Genomic DNA, 23,678 nt, shown 5'->3' on the forward strand with positions numbered 1-23,678 from the left:
ATAGAGTGAATAATATAGAGCCAGAGAAGCTACTCGCTCGCACGTATACCCTCTGCCTTATAACAAGCCCTCACAGAGAAGATCAGTTTCTTTATATAAAAAAGTTTCAGAAAAACTATAAAAATATTTTAAGCAGCTAGAAAGTATAATTTAAATCTTGGTCAGTGAACACTCCCTGCTATAAATTGGCTGAAAACACAATCTATAATGAAAGGCAAGCACAGATTTGCACTGATGAAACTCATTGTGTATTGCAAACAGCACAACCAAACACTGCCATTTCATGACGTTCCATTAAATGGACTCGGGTTGCCTCAGCTCTCTCTACTTTTGGGGGGGGGGGGGGGGGGGGGGGGGGGGGGGGGGAGAGAGAGAGAGAGAGAAAGTGGTGACACATTGCCATCTACTGGTGCATATAAAAGAACCATAGTCTGTCTGTCTGTCTGTCTCTCTCTCTCTCTCTCACACACACACACACACACACGCAAATGCACTCCTTTGCTCTTCCGTACCCTGTGTAGTATTGTGTTGGTGAGTGTTGCATGACTTTTTGTGTTTGTCCACATTATCAGAACACCTGATCCCACACATGGTCAGCACATGCAGAATAATATGAGGAGAAAGGAGATTTTTAATTATACTTAGAAATAAAAATAATAATTCGATTAATGGTATCTCATTAATTAAGGAATAAAACACTGTGAGACATGCTGTTAAAGGAAAATAATCAATGATGAGGTGGAGTGATGCATCCTGAAGTGAAACTGGTTTACTATGTTACTATGTTTTATTTCTCTTATACCACAGCAATTTGCTTACAGTTTACATTTTTAATTATTGTACAGCAAGCCATACCTTTTATCCATTTATAGCTACATTTAATAATGTGGATCCTTTCTGTTACCACTTACATTAGGAGTTAAAAACAGTGATTTCCTTCCAAGCCTCTCCTTTTTGCTCTTGAAATTAATAAGAAAAAAAATTCAGTTTGTCATGTCAACAAGAATCCTCAAAACACAAAGCTCTCAGCGTGAAGTCTTTCTCCTGTCAGAATACTTAAAGTTACAGATTTATAGAAAAAAACTTCACCATATCAACAAGTACACATTTTTAATCCATTTATGTGGAACGTCTGTCATACAAGTCCCTGTGCGAGTTGTTACTATAGAAACAGAACCATATTTTAAAAAGCACATTAATATAAAAACTTGCAACTGGAACTATTGTAGGAGAATTGAGAATTTAACAGAATTTAACATTATTATTATTAGTAGTAGTAGTAGTGTTGGATTGTTTTATGTTAAATCCTAAAAAACATACATTCATATTATAACCCTCAGTAAAAGCCAAGTGAATGGACCTTTTTGAATACTACTGCACTGATGCATTCTTAAGCCACTGGTGCATTTGATTGTGATGCAGTAGGTCGTAGCGTGAACTATTCTTGGGGCAGTCACTCTCTAAATACACTTCCGCACTCAGCTAAATGTCTGAGATTAGCTGACGTGTTCATGAGATAAGTGTAGCACTTAGTTTCTCAGACATAGCTCATCTTTTTGGGAGGTCAGTGAAGATCAGTGCTGACTGCGCAGTGCAATCATTGGGGGAATACGATTAGCATATCTTAGTGTGAATTGAGTTGTCTGGCTGATGGCAGAGGGACATGTGATTAGGGATTGATTGTTCAGGGTAGAGAGGCTATGAGATGGGGAATGAGTTGAATAGTGAAATGTTAATGAAAGCAGAGCTGGTGCATGCCCCCACCCCTTCCAGCACCCTTAATTACCTGAGCCTATCTGCATATCCAATGGCCTCAGCCTGCTCACTCTCTGTCTCATAAAAAGGAGTGCATGTGTGTGTGTGTGTGTGTGTGTGTGTGTGTGTGTGTGTGTGTGTGTGTGTGTGTGTGTGTGTGCGCATGCATTTCTCATACTGTGATTAGAGACATTAGTCACTCACTTTTCTTTCCTCTGTAATCCCCCTCCCTCAGTACGTCTGTCTCTCAGTATGTCTGTCTGTCTCTGTGTGTGTGTGTGTCTCTCTCTCTCTCTCTCTCTCTCTCTCCCTCTCTCCTGTCTAATGATTTAGAGAGAACTGTGAAGCTCTGATAGTGCTACGCATTCCCCCTTACAGTGCTAGTATGTGGCTGCTTGGCCCTCTGGCAGTATTTCCCAGAGTGCTCCTGAGGGACATGAGATTTTCTTCCTCCATTCAGGAAATTAGCCTTACAAACAGACAGCTTCGCTGTATGAGCACAAACACCAACTCACTCCCCATCACACTGCTCCTGTGACGCTCATAAATATTTATCAGTTCTCAGTGCGATATGATCTGTGACAGAGCTGAAGACAATGGCATAATGCACTCTCTGCTTTCAGACATCCACAGATATAAAAGGCAATAAATATTGGCAAATGGCTTTGAATTTCATTAGGGGGACAGTGGCACTTGGATAGAAAGTGGAGCATGATGGCCCATTTTGGTGATACGTCTTAATTCATTACTCTCATTCCTATCCTTTTAATACACACATTGGTTAGACTAGGAAATTTAGATTTGGTGTGGCCCATCAGGGTGTGACTGACAGACGTCAGGTGCGATTAGTTTCATCAGTGTGGATGAGGTAGCTCAACTCGGTACAGTAAGTACCGCTACAGGTTTAGACTGGCAGCCATGAAATGGAACAGACATCCCAAATGAGCCAGCCACTAAAGCTAATATCCTCTTACATGTACAGCTCAGTTTGGACATGTGGATTTACTCTTGCTGTCAACCAGAGAATGGACAGCCAGGACAGAGGCAGTGTACCCACTGAAGTAATGGACTGTCACACAACTCTGTTCTCAACATTTACACAACACACACCGTTAAAAGTCATCTCATGGTTGTGGATATCTGCCACCCTTTTCCAATCAACATCCACTGTATTGTATAGTTAAGGATAACTACTGACTTCTTCAGTTCAATTTTGTCCAATTTTATTACAGATCAATGTGTCTGTTATATAGAGTTCTTAATACTGAATCTATCATGAAAATGTGATTAATAAAAATTTTGTATATGGCTGTTTCTGTCCTAAGGGCTTTAAAGTCTTTAAATCAAATATGCATATTAAATGAAATATGCTTCTATTAAATATGCTTATTAAATTAGATATGTTGAATTTTTTGTGCTGTGCTTAGCAATTCTGGTGCTAATTTGTCAGCCGATGGGGTATTTTTGTTATTCCTGTTAGAAGTTAGCGGTTATGTGCCGCACTAATGTCACAAGGGGTCATTGCAGTGGCATTTAATAGGAGAAAAAAATTCAATCATAATGAGAACACCTCAATCATAAGTGAATGGTCACATATTGCTGTTAGCAAACATTGTAATCAAAGTCCAAACTGCAATGCAGCTATGCGGTTGTGCTGAGTTACAGCAGTGACTCAGCTCCGCTAGATAGTGATCTAGAAGATGAAAAGCATGATCGTGTTGATGAATTATGGCAGTATTATCATTTAAGTTGAGCATCGGGGCCTGATCTGTTTGAGCAGAGCATATGCAGATGAGGAAGCAAGAGAGCTGGACAGACTACAGGACTAAAGCACTGCTGCATCAATCTTTTTAGGTAGAGATAAAACAAGGGGTAAATCACAGACACGTCTGTCAGCAGATAGTTGGCATTGTGGGAATAATTATAAAGACCAATATGCAAGTCATTCAGAGTGAATTAAACTATTAAATGTTATCATTCCTCCATTTTAACCCTGGATATAGCATCTCTTTGTTTTGCTGTGCTGGTGATGTGCAAGATAGATGCAGTACTGTAGATGGATTACACACTAACTGCGTCTGTTCTAAAGCTGTAATATGCCTGAGACAGCCTCATTCCCTGGGAGAAGTGAGACTGTTTGTCTAGCTGGCCGAGTCTGACAGGGTCACAGCTATTTCTCATTCATAACACAACTGAAACACTGAGCCACACTGCCCATGGCATTGGCCTCACCATGCAGCTCTCTCTCTCTCTCTCTCTCTCTCTGTCACAGTGTGATAATGATTGGTTTTCGGTATTGCTGATTGCTGCTTTTCTGTTAAGGGTCCCTTTTGTGTGAATGTGAGTAAACAGGGAGGGTAAAAAGACAAATGTTCCACTCCAGTCCTATCAGAGCTAGCACATACAAGCACTCAGACATTCTCACAACACACACAGACACACCACTATAATGCACACACTCAAAGTTATATGCCCCAATCTTTACACCCACACACTTATTCACATCCTTTTTTCATATGTTTCTCTTAGCGATTCCTTTTGTGTATTGTTTACTGATACTCACACTTCACAGACAGCCAACGCAATCTCTGTTAGAAGTAAAAGAGGACATGTGTGACTTTTTTTCCAAGACATTATCATATAAAAAGCCAGTAAGCTAGCCAATATGCACATGAACACACATACATGACAGATGTACTAAGTTTGTGTGGACTGTTCATTATCTTAATTATGCAGCTAAATAAAATTATTCATACCCCTAAACCCAATTTAACATGACTAACCAAAAAGAAACCTTTTGCTCTTTTAGTTTTAAACAAAATCTGTTATTGTTGTGTGGTTGTGTTTTCCCCACAATATCCAAATTATATTGCAATATAATTAAAGAGAAAATATAAATATAGAGATGCATCTATCACATACACACAAACACATAGATACACACTGCAAAATGTCAGTGCAGTAGTGTAGCATTGTAGTACACACTGTAATGAATAAATGAATCACTTATACTTGCAGGTAATGTCAAACAACAGCCAAATCTCAACCTCAAAGCTCTAGTCAATTATGAATCTCGTGAGCTCAGGCACCAAAAGGAACTATTTTCCACTTCAGCTCACAGCTGCTGCTTAAAACAGAACCAGACAGCTATTACCTGGTTTTTCTTTTATAACATTTCCTGACTCATTCAAATGCTCAAAAACAGGTTAAATGTCTAAACCAGCAAGACATTTTATTTGACAAGCCATTTTATATATCTAAATTTTTTTTTAATTTATGCAAAATTCACAACATACACTCTCTGGCCAAATGTATGTGGACACCTGACCATCACACCCATATGTGCTTGTTGAGCATCCCATTCCAAAGCCATGGGTATTAATATGGATTTGGTCCCACCATTACTACTATAACAGCCTCCACTCTTCTAGGATTGTGGTTGTGTGGAGCATTAGTAAGGTCAGGCACAGATATCAGGCGAGAAGGCTTGGAGTGCAGTTGGCATTTCAATTCATCCCAAAGGTGTTCAGTGGGGTTGAGGTCAGGGCTCTGTGTAGGCCACTCAAGTTTTTCCAAACCATTTCTTTATGGACATTGCTTTGTGCACAGAGGCATTGTCACACTGAAATAGGCATGGGCCTGTTTTGTGTGGAGCAAAAAGAAATGTTAATGCTACAGCATACAAATTGTGTGCTTGGGAGCCATTTTGCAGAAGGCCCACATGTGGGTGTAATGGTCAGATGTCCACATACTTTGGGTCATATAGTGCAACTTAAGTTTTTTTTTTTTTTTTTTTTTTTTTAATGCTGGCAATGATAAGAATGACAGGCCAAAAAAAAAAAAAGCATAATCAATGACAGACCAATGTACCAAATTTGTTACTGAAGCATTTTTATACTAAGAATGCCTCAGGACAAAACTACAAACTACTACACTTCCATTTTAACCAGCATTTAAATCCCACTTTCCAACCCAATTTGGATCATGTTTTAATCCACCTATTTTTGTGGTGAAGGAGAGCCAGTGATTTTCTTTAGTTTAAGTTACAGATGGAAAGAGATGTGCAGCATGATAACATGGATTCAAATGCCTCAAATAGCTGACTGTGCATTCCTATATTACATATAGTACCAATCATTTAAAGACCTACAGATGTGCAGCAGCAAAAAGACCTGTTAACAACAGACATAAAAATACTGTATGTAAAGTGTCATACTCTATGATCCTCTTTTCTAGCCAGCATGTGGTAATTAATTAAGCAGCTGATTTTGGCTCTGCATAGGAATAAAAGGCTGTATCCCTGTCCCTCCACTACCACCCTCTGTGTGAGATGAAGTGACGGGCAAAACCGGCTCTGGAAATCAAAGTATTCCTTCTCCCTCCCCATCACCCAATGAAACTATTTGAGTGGCTGTGAGGAACTTCAAAGTGCATGAGAAGGGTGCTTTTTTAATTTCAGATAAGGCCCCCTGAGCTGAATGTGGACTGCTGGAATTGTAAAAGTTCACATCTTAATCGATGTGAGCAGGTGAATTGTGAAGTGAAGAACTCATCTGCAGGGACCTCATCTCCTACCCTCTTTTTTCTGTAATCATATAATCGAAATTTGACTCATAATCCACAGTCAGGGAGAAAAAAAATCAGCTACCCATACTGCAGTTCTTCCACTGAGAGACCTACCCAGTTTGTATTGAGATACATTTATTACTTAAACAAACTTGTACTGCTTCACAGATTTTCTGCGAGGGCATTATTATCGTGTGTGTGTGTGTAGCTGGTAGTTGCATGTGTGCAAGGGTGCATTTGATCTTGAACAAATCATTAAATATTATCTTTCCCACTTGCTGCACAATTAATTCATTGCCAACAACTCCCACGATAACAAAGAATAAGTTGGTGTTTTGTTCACATTACCCAGAAGATCCTGTTTGGCTCTCTCATTCTGTAATGGTAAGAAAACCACCTCTGCATATTCTTACACATTTTCAGGCTGTTAAATAATTGAAAGCTGTTTGTACTATGGCTTTAAATTTACCAACATCAGTGACGACTAGGGTTAAAAAGTCTAATAAGTATATAACTTGCAGTTATGATAATAAAACTATTAGGAATGAGCCTTATAATGCAAGGTCTTATCAAAGGTATTTTCCACTTCTGCTGATGGGATGGTAATGCAGACCAGGAAAAGATGCTCATCACATATATTTAATTCAAAGATCTGGTTCTCTCATCACATTTTTTTTTGTCACCAGAAGCATAATGAACAAAAGGAAAATTCAACTAGGATTTTCTCACGTCCTCTGAATAACTTGTCTTGGAAATCCTGTCGCCCGCTGCTTGATTGCTGTAGATTGCACAAGAATTAGGAGTGTCATAAATATGCCACCAATCACTAAGCTCTCAGATTGACAGTTTTAATTTCTATGCATATTTTAAATCACATCCATCATCATTTATTTATTTTAACGAGTAAACATTTAAATTAATAACTAACTAAATAAATGATGACATTTTTGAGCCACATTACATGAATGAGCAGGTGTTTCCATTTAAGTGGCCGGTGAGTGTATGTATTTACTGCTTCTGTATTTGTGTGAGAGATTCTATATTTTTTTTTACTAGAGAGTACTGTCTTTTTTAAATTTACAAAAATAAAAATATTGAACACTAGCTCTGTGTTCACGAGAACAATTCCATGTTGCACAGCCACAATCTGCTGGAGTAACCTGTGGCTTAAAATAGCAACCGCTGTGTGGATCCTTTCCAGAACACAGAGAACAGATTAGATAAAACACTCTTCTGTTGAGCACAAAACCCGTTCACTTCCTGGAGGCACTGCAAAATCAATCCAGAGTCCCTGATATCCACTTTCAATTCCTGTTACATGTTCTCAACTAACTATACCTGTTCTCACTTCTTCTTTACCTGTTGTAAAGAACATGGTCAGCTACTACAGTTATAATTGGATTCTTATCTGGAAAAGAGTCTCTGCCAGCAGTTGATACGAGTAATCTGTACACCATATATAGCAGTTTAGACAGTAGGTACTGTAGAATAGGCAGGGATAACTCAGTAGTAGTAGTAGTAACAGTAGTGTAAAAGTTGAACATTGAAGGAATGTGTATAGAATGTATTTATGCAATTTTTTGAGCATCATTTTGCCTAGAGTATTGTTAAATGTGAAATTTTCAAAATCAAAAAAAAAAAAAAAAACTTGCCTAGTTCTTGAGCAAGATGAACTTGTACCAGAATGATGGGAAGAGAAGAGCATGGAGAAGGAAAGAAGGACTCATGATCCAAAGCATACCCCATCATCTGTCAAACATGGTGGAGGCAGTGTTATGGCATGGGCATGTATGGTTGCTAATGGAACTGGGTCACTGGTGTTTATTGATGATGTGACTGCTGACAGAAGTACCACGATGAATTCCGAGTGTATAGAGCTATACTTTCTGCTCCAATTCAGTCAAATGCTGCAAAACGGATAGGACGGCACTTCGCAGTACAGATGGTTAATGACCAAAACATACTGCAAAAGCAACCCAAGAGCTTCTTAAGGCAAAGAAATTAAATGTTTTAAATCTCCGATGACCTCAACCCAATTGAGCATGCTTTGCAGTTACTGAAGACAAAACTGAAGGCACAAAGACCCACAAACAAGCAGCAACTGAAGGTGGCTGCAGTAAAGGCCTGGAAAAGCATCACAAGGGAGGAGACTCACCATTTGTTGATGTCCATGGGGTCCAGATTTCAGGCAGTCACTGACTGCAAAGGATTTGCATCCAAGTATTAAAAATAATCCTAATATTTATGATTAGGTTAGTTTGTCCAATTACTTTTGAGCTTATGAAAAAGGAGGGACTCTGCAAAAAATGGCTGTAATTCCTGAACAGTTAATAAAGCTGAAAGTCTACACTATATATGGGGAACTGCAAAGAGAAAGCAGATACAAAATTATACACTACATACTACATGCTACAAGATAAACATTAGAGGGATAAAACACAGTAAGGACAACACTGGCATTTTGATTCAAAGGGGATGAAATGAATCAAAACGTCCGAGGCTGTGGCTGGGTATTTATTCATTTTCTATTTCATTGTGGTGCTTATCAGAAGCAATAAAGTACAACAAGCTGCTGTTTGCCTCCACCTCATTTCCTTTCTGTGCTTCCTGATAAAGCACTGAAGCGAAGAGACACTGTCCTAGCCCAACTGCGAATGTGTAAATGTTTGCATTCAGGGAATATTAATAAACAAATGAAAAAGTTTTGCCTAAAGAAAATTAAAAAGGCCAAAGTATTAGCACATTCTTTTGTCACAAACGCTTGTACAATGTATCCGTGTTATCTGAATTGTAAAAGAAAAAAAAATTAAAGGTCTCTGCAATTATGACTTTGTTCTTCCTTACTGAATGCTTTGGGTAGGGTGTTACTTTGGATAAAATTCCTACTTGTATTAATTTGTCTTGCGGCCCAGCAAGGCAATGTTGCTCCTTTTCTATCAATTTCAATGCTTGTGCCACTCAGAGCATTTCAAATGAAGTAGGTTGAAAAATACACAGTGGATCATCTTGTGGGAGAATTCTCTGCATACTTGCTTCCCCATAGCACTAGTAATTCAGTCCTGATCTAAATCCCTTCACATCACATCACTCTTTTAGGAACTGCTGTGTACAAACAGTAAAAGTCAGTGTTCAGTGGTTTACTATTATTTTGGCAGAGAGGATTAAAAATCTCTTCATTGATTTGCAGTCACTTTTATAGTTAAACATCAATCACAATTCGATTGTTAATGTACATTAAAAATCCATCATGTGTTTTGTTATTGATCCATATTATTATTATTTGGAACTTCATTTCAAACATTGGCTCACTTCTGGCTGCCAGTTTATCACTGGTGGTGGTATCTAGTATTCATTATATTTGTCTTGCTAATTAATAGTAATATTAAATAAATAAAACACAAGAGAATATTTCTAAATATACTGCATAATATCTGTGGTTCAGAGGGGGGATCTTTGAAAGTAAAAACACAAGTGGGGAAAAAATGTGATGAAACATGCCAAAAGCAGTCAGAACCACTTCTTTCATCACCTTTAAGACTTCACACTTCAGAGGAGTTAGATTACCTGCTAGAGGCAGCATGTAGTGTTTACAAGCATGAAAATATTGTAATATAAAAAGGACCTGAAAATTATACAATTGCCAAATAGTGAATATTGTTTCTTTTAAAAAAAAATATCAGCAAGGCATGAATAACTTTTCTGAACCTACACAGAGGGGGGAAAAAAACAATTAAACTATTTGTGCAATTTGCAATATTTCCTTATTATTATCTTTTTTAACTGTTGTATGTGTCATGGACTTTATTCTAGTTATAGCTGAGGCCATAGGGTTATATACACTTAGGCTAAAGGTATTCAGTCTCAGTTTTTCACAAAAAGTCAATTCAAAACACAAAACCTGATTATGTCATTTGTTTATTTGTGTCATTTTTATTCTGATTGGACATTGTGCCTTTAATTATTCCTTCAAAGACTTTTTGAAAAATGGAAATTGAGTAAGTAATAAGTTGTTTTTGGAATTTCACATGCCCCTGATCCCTGCTGATGTGTATTGAATGTGAGAAAACAGACTTAGAAGATTAGCCCAAATGGCGAGCAGACATAAGGGGCATTTCACTATTTGTAATCACTTGATATGACTGTCAATAATATGCCACACAGCTCTACAGTCAATGGCTAGACAGAAATCAGCCCCCTTTGCTTCTGCATACAATTCTAATCAGCTTCAGATCATTAACAGTAAATAAGCTGATGTTGATGCCAAAAATTAAACATATTTTGATGCATTTTTCTTTGAAAAAGATTGGACCCTACCAGCCCATTTATACCAGTCATCCAGGTAATATGCAATCACTTATTCTTTAGCTCCCCCATAGGACCAGTGAGTTTTTTTCTTGATACTTAGCTGTTTTATATCAGTATATACTGGGACTTCTCAAATAACTAGCATGAAGATTATTTTACAAGTAATAATTTTAAGACTTCGTATAGAACTACAAATATTTGGAGGCAAGAAACAGCAAATGCTGTCTTATGTCATACAGTATGGCTTTTACACATGCAATAAATCAAATTTCCTTAACACTTAATTCATATGACGTATTACCAAGATATCAAACAATGCCATGTGACCACTGCCAACCAAGTAAATGCATTAGTATTACAAAACTCCATGGTAGAACTTGACTTGTACAGTGTGTGTGCCTCTCCTAAACAACATTTTTCAAGCAGAAGAAAGCACTTGAAAATTTAGACATTTCTTTTTCAGTGAGCCTGTATATCTAATGAAATATTGATCAGGGCTCAAATAATGCCAGATAGAATTAATACCAGGGTGTATATATAGTAGAATTTGTTACACACACACACACACACACACACACACACACACACACACGTTTTGGACCTTTACAGAAGCTGCCTGTCTGTTGCCTGCTATACGCATTTGTCATTGTCAGTTGACGATGCTTTTTTTTTGCCTTGTTCATTCTACTATGGATGTCTCACTTCAGTAACTCAAAGGCTATAAAAATGGAACAGCTGCTTTGATTGATGACTAGACTCTCACAAAATGTAAATTAAAGATGAGAATAATTGGCTCTTAAGTGCGTGGACTTCATGCTGCCACAGTGAGAAGGGTGGGCATTGGTCTGTCACACAGACTGCATTCCTGAGTCATTCCCTGCTGGTAAATAAGAACTAAGTGAAAGCTTCTTTTATGAGTTTACATGTGACAAAGTGAATATTAAATATAACGGCACTTTAGAGTTTAGCACCTGTATGGGGAAAAACTTTGACATTTCTCTCATGCTTTTAGCAATATGTAATTTCAGCCAACTGTGGTCCTCATGCCAAAGCTCTACAAGATCTACGAGTTATTTTATTCTGTCAAAACATCTTTCTGAAAAGATATATTATGTTTAATGCTTTTCATCTAAGATGATATGCTGAATACTTTAGTTTGAAGACATAAATGCATGGTCTGTCTCTGTATGGCCTGCCTTTCACCTGAACACATCCTCCCATTTTACTGTCTCCTCTAATACATTAGAGTACTGCGATATCCTGTTTTATCCTGTGTAGAGACCACCGTGCAGCCACATCCAAATGTTCCAGACAATTGTTACAATCCATTATGGCTTCACCCTGAGTCTAGAGGATTGGGCCATCTGTTCACATTCATTTATGCTATGCATCCAGGTTGGCCTTTATAGTGGGACCTGCTGTGGAGCACTAAATCTGCATCATTTTAATGAACATCTCCACTCAGAAACCCACCCTCCTTATGCACCATGAAGTGCAAGTTCAAGGGAACGTTTTCATAATGACAATGTGTGTGACCATGGCTGACCATCCAAATTTAGTGGAACACATAAATAGAATCTGAACTTAAGCAAAGCTGTATTGAATGGAACAGCTGCAGTGAATAAAAACTCTGTGCAGATAATTTGGTAATAGTAGGGCTAAATTTTGTTTGCACTTTGTTCTATTCATTGGAAATTGCATTCTTGAGCATTTTTCTAGTGACTGGTTATACAATGTTGATGTTTTCTATAGATCTAACCATGTATGTGTTATGGTACAATATAATACAATTCTCAATTCTTGTAAATTCCCCTTACATTTACTTATTCTGTTTTTACAAGGACTTACATACATGCCCCTCATAATAAAGTGCCAATTTCCAGCTTCCATGACCACAGCTCCTGCAATTTGTTTACAATAGAGTTTGGTAATTGTCACGGAAGATGCACAAGGAAGGTTTATGCAGGAAATTATGCTGTTCAATAAAACAAACCAAATTTAATTACTGGCATTAAGCAGAGAGTGCTTCTCTTCTTTCTGGTTTTATTTAAACCAATGTAGCAAACAAACAAAATGCCTAGGCAATACTCAGAAATGCGGGGCAGGCAAATGGTCAGGTGATCAACAACAAGCATAAACTAAGCAAGACTGAGTCAGTAAAAGTGAGCAGTCTATGGTCAAAACATGAATCAAAACAAGCAGATAATGAAGGTTTGGAATTGTCACAGACACAATGCTGGAACAAGACTTTGCAAAGTTGATTATTTAAAGGAAGGAGTGTGATTGTAAACATGTGGGTTCCATTTGTAATCGGGTGACTGAGGTGGGAATAGGTGCTTAATTGTTTATGTGATGGTTATATGAGGAACAACTCCCTGTTACCAACACTAAGATTTCTTTCTGTGGGTGAGTTTTTATTTGATATGTATGCTATGGGATATATCTTAGCTTTAGTGCCTTGGGGCTAGGATGGCTCCCACCACCTCTTCAGATGTTATGAGACTTGGTTCAGGCTGTTTTAGGATACAGGCTGAGGTGAATTCTTGTTTTAGGGTATTGGAAGCATGATCTGCTTCCGTAATCTAGGGTTCTTTCTTTGATCCTCCCATAAGGAGCGATGTAAGAGGGATCGCAATGAGGTTGAAGTTTTGAATGAATCTTCAGTAGAAATCTGAGAACCCTAGGACTCTGTGTAGGTCCTTAATGCTTTGGGGAGTTGGCCAACCCACTACTGTTTGTATCATGGCTTTGTCTGTTGAGTTGAAACTTATGGAACCTATGGATTATTATGTAATCAATGTAGGAAATCAAATATTTTTATGTCTTTTTATGGCATATACAGGGTGACAGAGTAGCATTTACCAGTCCATATTATCATTACCAATTCAATTCATTTTTTTTCAATTCATTTTTATTTGTATAGCGCTTTTTACAAAGGTCATTGTCTCAAAGCAGCTTTACACAAACAAAAGTAAAGTGAAGTGTGTGTGTGTGCCGTCTCTGATGAGCAAGCAGGGCGACGGTGGCAAGGAAAAACTCCCTGAGATGGTGATAGGAAGAAACCTTGAGAGGAACCAGGCTCAACAGAGAACCCATCCTCATATGGGTTTACACTGTAGTGTGCGTGTGTGTGAGCACAATGTGTGTTGGTGTAGTCCATGGAAAACAGCTGAAGCGTTTTCGTGGCAGTATGAAGCATTGCCGGTGGACAGGTCCAGAGTGAAGGGGGGGAGGTCTGGATCACCGGCAGCTCAGGAGTGTAGCTCGGCAGAAGGAGAAGGAAAGTGGTTAGGTACACTCACAGTCACCGTGTGGAGATAAAACTCAACATCCACGAGTCCCCCAGATCTACTCCTTTGATAAAAACACTAGTCGCTAAATGCTAGGTTAAATAAATAAGTCTTCAACCTCGACTTAAACACTGAGACCGTGTCTGCTTCACGTACATTAACTGGGAGACTATTCCATAATTTTGGGGCTTGGTAAGAGAAAGCTCTGCCCCCTGCCGTGGTTTTGGCAACGCGTGGTACTGATAGACAGCCTGCATCCTTAGAGCGAAGTAGGCGCGGCGGAACGTAAGGTACTAACATATCGCTTAAATACTGCGGAGCGAGACCGTTTAATGCTTTATAGGTTAGGAGTAATATTTTAAAATCGATGCGGAATCTTACTGGGAGCCAGTGTAATGTAGATAAGACTGGCGTGATATGCTCATACTTCCTAGTCCTAGTCAGGACCCTCGCTGCTGCGTTCTGAACTATCTGAAGCTTATTTATGCATCTAGATGAGCATCCAGATAGTAAAGCATTACAGTAATCTAATCTGGACGTGATAAATGCATGGACTAGTTTTTCAGCATCACTTAGCGAAAGTATATTTCTAATCTTAGCAATATTTCTGAGGTGGAAAAATGCTAACCTGCTTACATTATCTACATGCGCCTCAAATGAGAGATTAGAGTCTATAATCACACCGAGATCTTTTACTGTTAGACTACTTGAAACAGAGAGACCATCTAAAGTAACAGTGTGATCTCTAAACTTACTTCTAGCGGCTTGTGGTCCCAGTACCAGAACCTCTGTTTTTTCTGGGTTTAGCAGGAGAAAGTTGCTTAGCATCCAGTCTCTTATGTCTATCGCACATGCCTCAACTTTCTTTAACTGGCTATTCTCATCTGGCCTAGCTGAGACGTATAACTGTGTGTCATCAGCATAACAATGGAAGCTAATATTATGTTTATGGATTATGTTACCTAAAGGGAGCATGTATAACGTGAAAAGCAGTGGGCCTAAGACTGAACCCTGCGGAACGCCATATTCTACTTGATAACGTGCTGAGTGGTCACCGTTTAAATCTACAAACTGATAGCGATCGGTTAAATAAGATCTAAACCAGTCGAGGGCTGAGCCCTTAATTCCTACGACCTTTTCCAGTCTGTGAAGAAGGATATTATGGTCGATAGTGTCGAACGCTGCGCTAAGGTCGAGTAAAATTAATAGACTAATGCAACCCCGATCAGAGGCTAATAGCAAGTCATTGACTACTTTGACTAATGCTGTCTCTGTGCTGTGGTGGGGCCTGAAACCTGACTGATAAAGTTCATAGATATTATTACTTTGTAGATATGAAATTAGCTGCTGCGCTACTACTTTCTCTAGTATTTTAGATAGAAAGGGAAGGTTTGAAATCGGCCTATAGTTAGTTAAGTTGTTAGGGTCAAGGTCTGGTTTCTTCACTAGTGGTTTAATAACAGCTAATTTAAGTGATTTTGGAACGTACCCATTGCTCAGTGAGGAGTTAATTATTTTAAGCAGGGGTTCAGTTACGGTTCCAACTATTTGCTTAAGAAGACGTGTTGGTACCGGATCTAATAGACAGGTTGATGATTTAGCAGAAGAGATTAAATCATTCTCTTCAAGAGGAGTAAAACTTTCTAAGCTCTGATCTATGGTTAGTCTATCCTCCCAGTCTATTGTATAATTTGGACTTTGGGCCTGTATCTCCTGCCTAATGTTTTTAATTTTGCTATCAAAGAATTTCATGAAATCATTACTTTTGTATGCTGTTATTGTGGAAATTTCTGTCGATGTCTTATTCCTAGTTAATTCTGCTATGGTGTTAAATAAGAATTTAGGATTACTTTTATTATTTTCTATAAGCGTTGATAAGTAAGTGGACCTAGCTTGCCTTAGAGCTTTTTTATAGGCTAAAATACTGTCTTTCCATGCTATTTTAAATGCTAGGAGTTTGGTCTGGTGCCATTTACGCTCTAGCTTTCGGGCGTTCTGTTTTAGAGAGCGGGTGTGGTCACTATACCACGGAGCGAGTTTCTTATCTTTAATTGTTTTTCTTCTAAGTGGGGCTACATTATCTAAGGTACAGCGGAATGTCGACTCTAAAAATTCTGTCGCCTGTTCGAGTTCTAAAGGGTCTGAAGGTGACCCTATACTAGCGGATAATTCTGGTAGGTGATTAATAAAGCTCTGCGCGGTCGCAGGTGTTATTGTACGGCTAAATCGGTAGCGCGGTTCTGTGTGTACAATGCTACTGTGACGCACACAAAACGAAATCAGACTGTGATCTGATATTGCCTCAGACTGCGGGATTATCACTATATCTGTTATATTAACTCCAAAAGATAATATTAAGTCTAACGTATGACCTGCTTTATGTGTGGATCCTACAACACACTGATTGACTCCCAATGAGTCAAGTATGGATGTAAACGCTATCTTCAGCGGGTTGCCTATATTCTCAAAATGAATGTTAAAGTCTCCAGTAATTATCGCTCGGTCCACAGAAACAACTAGGTTTGATAGGAAATCTGTAAATTCACTAAGAAATTCAGAGTACGGTCCTGGGGGTCTGTAGATAATAACTAACGGAAGGGACTGTGATGACTTATCATTAGCGACTGCACTTATGTTACTATAAAGTGCTTCAAATGAATTAAAGTTTTGTCCTAGTTTCTGTATGATGGTCAGATTATCCTTATGAATAACTGCGACGCCTCCTCCTCTACCGGTTAAACGAGGCTGATGTATGTAGCTATAAGCGGGCGGACTAGCTTCATTTAATGCAACATAATTGTTCTGCCTAATCCATGTTTCTGTTAAACATAACGCGTCATACTCCTGGTCCGTGATCAGTTCATTAACTAAGAGCGTTTTAGACTCAAGAGATCTGATATTTAGCAAACCTAGCTTTAGAGTAGAGGTGCAGGCTGCACTCTCAGTATTATTATCTAATGTAGGTATGTTTATTAAATTGCTAAAACAGACTTTATTCTTTCTTAATTTTAATACAGCACGGGGAACAGACACAGTCTCAATGCTATGTACCCTAGGTGACGACTCTAGGCAGCTAGCAGACGGTTGGGTTAAGCCAATTGTATCAGTCTGGTGAGTTGAACAGTAGCTATTATAATTGCAATCTAAGGTATGGCTTACCAGTCAGATGGTGCGTAGTGTCCTAGAGATGTTGTCCGAGAGGACCGCTGCTCCAGCTCTGCTTGGGTGCAGGCCGTCAGTGTGGTAGAGCCTAGGACGCTCCCAGAAAATATTCCAGTTATCAATAAAGGGTAATTTCTTGTCTTGACACCATGACTGTAACCATTCATTAAAAGCAAATAGCCTACTGAACCTCTCGATTCCTCGCTGGAACGTGGGAAGCGGTCCTGACACGATGATCCTCGTCGTGGGCGATGTGCTGCGTACCTTCTCAATCAGGCTTCTGAAGTCCTTCTTCAGGATCTCCGTCTGCCTCAGCCTGGTGTCGTTCGTGCCAGCATGGAGGACCACAGCTCCGATGTTCTTCCCATTCAGGATCGCGGGTACCTGTGCAGCAACATCGAGAACACGAGCACCAGGAAAACAGCGAGTGCGCACCTTACCTTTAGCCGTGGTAGCACGGACGTGCCGGACGATGGAGTCTCCGATGATCACCGCGTCGCTTTCCGACTCGCGAAGTGGAGCGAAGCGGTTCCTGGTCGAGATCTCGAAAACGGGTGGCGGCGGAGGGGGAGAGGTCCTCGCCCGGGTCCTGGCTCGTGTCTTCCGCTGCTGCTGCATCCAGGCTCCGTGGTACCCCGGCGCCGGAGTGAACGAAACCTGGGCGGGCCGCGACCTTGGTGCACTAGGCCTGGACAGAGAAATACGCGGAGTTGAGGTTTTGGGAGTGTTTGTTTCCCGCCGCGGATTTACCTGGGACAGGTGAGCGTCAGTCCGGGACGATTCCAGCGCGGCTTTCCGCTGTCGCAGCTGGGCCTGCTTCACCTGTAGGTCGCGGATCTGTTTCTCCACGGCCTCCAACTCCAGATCCACCGAGTGCAGCTCGGGTGTATCCTCACCTGCACTCAAAGGCAGACACACAACCGACATGGTGTTTTAGAGCAGTAGTGTAACAGAAATAATCGGTGAGAAGCGTAAACAAACTTGTGGTAGCTGTGCTAACGGGCTAGCGATGCTAATGGGCTAACCGGCTAGAAGCGGGTGTTCTAGAACAAAATAAAATAAAACTAGTGTTATAAAAAGCGTTTCGAATGAGAATATTATAATATACTATCAGCTACTATAAATACTATAAACAGTTTAAGAAATAGGACTAGATTAATATAAAAATCGAGAAATTTTTAGGTCAGCTTGGCGGAGCTCCTGAGGTAAGACACCAGATCGAGAACACGCAGTCTTCAGGGAGCGTGTTCCAGGTATTGATAGTGACCCAAGATTGTAATAAAAGCTTCCAAGAGCTTACCTCTTAGTTCAAATCAGAGAATAAAGGCTTGGAATAGTCACAAATCCAATGCTGGAGTGAGACTGTGCAAAGTAACACAGAGGTTCTGGTTTATTTAAAGAGAGCAGTGTGGCTGCAAACATTTTCCCTCCATTAGTAATCAGGTGATTTTAATTTGGGATAGGTGCTTAACTGGTTGTGTGATAGTCATTTGAGGAACAGCTCCCTGTTGCTGACATTGTAAGGTTTTCCTTGGGCGGGTGTTTCTTTAAGAAGTATGTTATGGGATACATTTTAGCAGGAGTGCCTTGAATTTGATTTAGAATGGCTCTCGCCCTCTCTTTGGAGACATTAACCAGTTCATTTTACTAGGTATACATAGAGATTGTCTTCCATTCATCACTGTCTTGGATTCTAAGTAGGTTGTAAGCGCTTTGAAAGTTTGAGCTTAGAGAAATGGTGGTAGTTTGATGTATGATCTGTGATTCACACTTCAGGGACCTTGCAGTGCATATTATGTATAAATACACTAAGGCTGTTCTCAGTGAAATGTGTGCTGTCTATCCTCACCTGGTCTTATGCCATTTTCAATTAGCATTAGAGTTTTGGGAATTAAATCAACACCATCTTGTATCTTTTGGCAGATAATGTCATTCTGGTAAGCTTGGATTCCTACTAATGTATTGTGGGGGGGGAAATATAATGCCAGCAGTGTTAAATAGGGAATGTCAACACCCAACAAATGTCAAGGCTTATAAGAGAAGAGAATGAAGATCCATACATGTTCTTGTATTCAGGAGCAGTAATATAAGTAATGCATCAATCTTTTTGTGCTTGGAAAAGCCAATTAATCATTCCTTTTCCAGGCCATTAAGTACATAAGTGCCAAGTGCTAATGTTTGAAATATACGCTGATAGTAACCTTTACCTCATGTCTTAAATTTATTTTAATGCTCCACTGAAAATGTGTGCTCATAATTTTCTGTTTTGTTGTGGTTGTTGTTGCTAGGGGAGCATGTTCCCCACAAAGGTCTTAGCACTGAGGTGAACACATTAAAGCACCTACTCTGCTGCCTCAGAGAGATTGCTTTAATGGTAGAGCTATTCTACAAAAGATCATTTGAATCATCTTCAACTGAAAAGTTACCAAACAGAAAAAAAAGCTATGAACACTGGAAATGTGTGGGGGTGGAGGCTTTGAATGAGCAATGTACAGTGCTGTCCAACTGCATAAGATTTCACAGTCAATTCCTGTGAAGCTTTGCCTTCATTCAGAACAGTTATTGTTGTTGTTCTCTGGATTTGGCACATTCTCACACCGAGACTTGTCAACATCTAAACCATTACACTGATGAACATTTATTTTTGGATCTTTATTCTCTTCCAATATGTAAGTTAATTATAGCTGTTTTAATGAGAGATAATTTAAGCCTTTGAATACATAGTGTGATTCAGAATAGCATTTTCCATCCAAAACATTCTCCATCTATACCCCCACCCTCTACAAATCCTCCTCTCTCCCTCAATACTATTCATGCTATTGAAGCTTTAATAATAGGTTTCAGATAACCAGGTGTGCTGTGATAAATTCAAATGTTCCTACTTTATATCTGAGAAGGCTTTTCAAGAACTTCAATTATGTGAGCCTAATTCACAAACAGTCACTGCAAAACTTTGTGTTCAGTAAATGTGTTACCCTAAGAGACTATGGAGATTAAGGACCTCTCAACGTCCACTATATCCAATGCAGAACGTAATGCATATAAATAGGACTTTTTCTCCATAATAGAGTGAATGGATTGAAAGAAATGTATATAATTTGACACAGTGTAAGCTCTGGTACATTCATAATTTGTTGACGCTTGCACTGTAGTTGCCTCTAAGGTACACATTCCCAACCTCTTGAGAATTGCTTTTATGAGCAAGTTAAATTGACCACAATAAAATCTGTACATTATTTTATTGGGCCAGAGCCCATGCGACCTTGGTTGTTGTGGAGGAGATGAGAGAGAAATAGAGGATGAAGAGAGTCCTCTGTAACACAGAGCTATACTGACTTGCTTTTATTCAGAATCAAAATGGATAAAATATTAATAGCATTTTATTTATAAATGCTTTGCCGTGTCCCCAAGAACATTATAGAGATGCATCACAGTACATAAAAAGCATGTAATAGTAAAATTTAAGTAAAGTAAAAGTAAATAAAAACTTGCATAATAAAAATACAAAAGTAATATACTACACTAATACTAATTATATACTATTAAATAATCTATATAATAATAATAATAATAATAATCAGATAGCATTATGATAACAATTTACATTGTTTATTTAACTATGCAGAAAACAGATAAGAAAGATGCATATGGAGTCATTATGTGAGTAGAAAAGATGGGTTTTTAGTTGTGCTAAAAAATGAGGAAAGGAAGTGCAAGGACAGAAATGGACATGACGAGTATTCCATAGTTTTGGGCCAGCCATATTAAAAGTCCTATCCTGTATGATGTGGAGCCGAGACGAAAGGAAAGATCAGATGGATATCAGATGATCAGAGAGTGTGTGTAAGCAGGTATGAAAGCAGGAAGCTAGATTAGAAAGTAGGGGCCAGAACATGCAACACTTAAAAACCAAAAGAAGTATTTTGTACTACATTTGGGAACAAATGGGCAGCCAGTGTAAATTTTTAAGTGTAAGGGTAATTTAGTCCCACGGGCTAGTGAAGATAAGAACCATAACAGCTAAGTTTGAACATCCTGCAACTTTGTAGAGAGCCTGAACTGGGAGCCTGTAAAGAACAGTGTTACAATAATGAAGTTTGAATGTAACAAATGTCTCTGGCACACACAGAAAATGGGAGGAATGAAGTGTGGCAGTGTTCTTGAGGTGAAACAAAACTGTCTTGGTAGTGTTTTTAATATGCAAATCAAATGGCATGTGGGATCTAAAGTGACACCAGGTCTACTAACTTGAGCTGAGGTGGATGTAATAAAGTCAGGGGATAGTCAGAGATGATGCTTTATTGTCTTTAGGGTGGCTGGGGATGCAATTAGTATAGCTTCAAATTTGTTATTATTGCGCCTCAGAAGGTTTGCAATTATTCAGGTCTTAAGGTCAGTCAAGCAGGCAACCAGTGCCGAAGGAAGCAGTCTGTGTGTGGGTAGGATTGTATGTATGTAAATCTGAATATTATCAGCATAACAATAGAACTGCAGAATTTGCTGCCAGATGATATTGCCAAGGGGGAGCATGTATAAATTGAATAACAGAAGGCCAAGAACTGAGCACTGGGAAACACCATGAGAGAGGTGAGACAAGTCCGACCTTAATTTATCAAAAAAATGCTGTCTGTCAGAGGTAAGACTGGAACCAGGATAGAACAAGTGTATGTTAGAGTATGTTGTGGGATGCTGTGTCAAAAGCAGAAGTCAGGTTCAGCAAAACAAATATGGACGGCTGCAACCAACCGGTCATTTGTAATCCTGACAAGTGCAGTTTTAGTACTACGGTTTGTCTTAAACCCAGACTGAAACTCCTCAAACAGGTCATTGGGGGCTAAGTGTTACCGCATGCTTGAGTAGCTTGCCCAGAAAAGGCAGGTTAGAAATGGGTTTGTAATTACTGAGCTCTTCAGGGTCAAGCCCTGGCTTTTGTAAGAACTAGAGTGATTGCTGCCAGTTTCAAGTTGGGTGAAACAGAGCCAGAACTAAGAGAAGCATTGCAAGCCTTTGTTTATGAGATGGCATAGTGTCTACTCACATTTTAAACAGAATCCAGGTGGCATGTGGTAGCTTTGGAACTCTCTTCTAAGTATAAAAGAAAATTGCCCTTTAACAGGAGGGTGGGGTGAAAAACACCTGAGTGCGGGGAAGGAAGATTGCAGAAACTGCAGATTGATAGTTTCTGTTTTGTCACTAGAAAATGTCAGACAGCAAGGCTCTGGTGAATGATTCAGAAGGGAGTTGTTAGCAGGTTGTAACAGTTTATTGAAATGGTGCATAATGTTGCCTCAGTAAACATATATTCATTTATCTTCAGTAACCGCTTTATCGAGGTCCGGGGTGCAGTGGATCCGGGGCCTATCGTGGAAACAGTGTGTGCAATGCAGGACTGCACCCTGAGTGTTGTTATTTAACAAGAGAAAAAAATCGAATCTTTGCTAAATAAGCTTCCTGTGAATGGAGAAGATTTTAACATTTCACATCAGTGCTTTGAGGTAATGCTGTTCCTTTAATTTTTTTCGCCACAGGAAAGTCTTCAGGACAGAGGACTTTCTGCTCTGCAGTTTATTTTGTGACGAGCTGAATTTTTGTCTTATTAACTTCGAGAGTGAGAGAGTAAAAAAAAAAAAAAAAAAAAAAAGCGAAATACTGGTGATGGAGCAATCTTATTTTGCGAATGTTCCACAGCATTAAATGTAACTAAAAACAAACAAAAGTTATGTGTTCTTTGATAAATTAAAAAATAAAAGAAATGGCCTATTGCTTTATGTAGAAAGTGGATAAAACATCTTCCAGGGCACTGTTTGTCTTTGTCCTCTCTTCTTCCTTAGTTTTTTCTTTTTTTTCCTTATTGTTGGTTTATTTGCATAATCTATTTCAAGGTCACCTCTGCCTGAAGGCTACATAACTTTAGTAATTGGTAGAGTAACAAGGTATAGAGAATCTGTTTTGAAATGAATGCAAATGAACTTTCTCCTCACACACTCCAAAACCAGACACACACACATACACACTTGCAAGTAGCTAAGGTACCCTCTAAGATGCTTACCTGCCTTATTTTTTTATTTTAAAAAGTCCTCATCTGTGGCAGTTTTTATGTCCTGCATCCTGCACATGTCTTATCTCAGGCCTGTTCAGAATAAATTCAGATCAAAGTCTGTTGTTTCTGAAACAAACAAATTGTATCCCGTGCTGGTCAGTACAATCAGATCCTATGCAGATAGCCATCTAGTATTAAAACATATCAGGAAAATGTTGAAAGAGATGTGGGTGGATGAAGACAACAAATCTTGATGGTATTTTTGGATTGTTAGATGTTTAGGGCTTGACTGAGTCAGAGGAAGTGAAATTGTTTCCTTTTCATCTCCTATCCTTTTCTCTGCTTTGTGTAGATCTAAAATAACTTTAGATATTTTGAATGTTTAGAGATTTAAAGCATTTATGTGAATAGTATCATTTATTACTTACTGTTTGCTGTCCCTCCTATGAGCTGGGCCTACACAATATGCATGATTAATGCTACATAGTTTGTCAATTTTAGAAGGGAAGTGACTTGTGGCCAAGCATGGTGACCCATACTCGGGGTTTGTTCTCTGCATT

General features: G+C 39.1%; 1 protein-coding gene across 2 annotated transcripts; it reads right to left on the bottom strand.

Moving 5' to 3' along the window:
• Positions 1-13,559: 13,559 nt before the first annotated feature.
• On the bottom strand, positions 13,560-18,302 carry LOC128318911 (uncharacterized). Of its 2 annotated transcripts, none has more exons than XM_053237056.1 (2): positions 17,076-18,302; positions 13,560-13,889 (listed from the first exon to the last, which is right to left on the bottom strand). In XM_053237056.1, exon 1 carries the CDS (start codon positions 18,003-18,005, stop codon positions 17,079-17,081), a length of 927 nt encoding a protein of 308 aa, XP_053093031.1. In that variant the 5' UTR covers positions 18,006-18,302; the 3' UTR covers positions 13,560-13,889; positions 17,076-17,078. The 2 variants fall into 2 exon arrangements, with proteins under 2 accessions (XP_053093031.1, XP_053093035.1); XM_053237060.1 differs by having other exon boundaries at positions 13,561-13,795.
• Positions 18,303-23,678: the final 5,376 nt, after the last annotated feature.

This window comes from Pangasianodon hypophthalmus, chromosome 1, assembly GCF_027358585.1.
Source record: "Pangasianodon hypophthalmus isolate fPanHyp1 chromosome 1, fPanHyp1.pri, whole genome shotgun sequence".
Taxonomy (NCBI): Eukaryota; Metazoa; Chordata; class Actinopteri; order Siluriformes; family Pangasiidae; genus Pangasianodon; species Pangasianodon hypophthalmus.

Excerpts from the sequence above, each read along its gene's own strand:
- LOC128318911 (XM_053237056.1), bottom strand. The coding sequence starts at position 18,005 with ATGTCGGTTGTGTGTCTGCCTTTGAGTGCAGGTGAGGATACACCCGAG.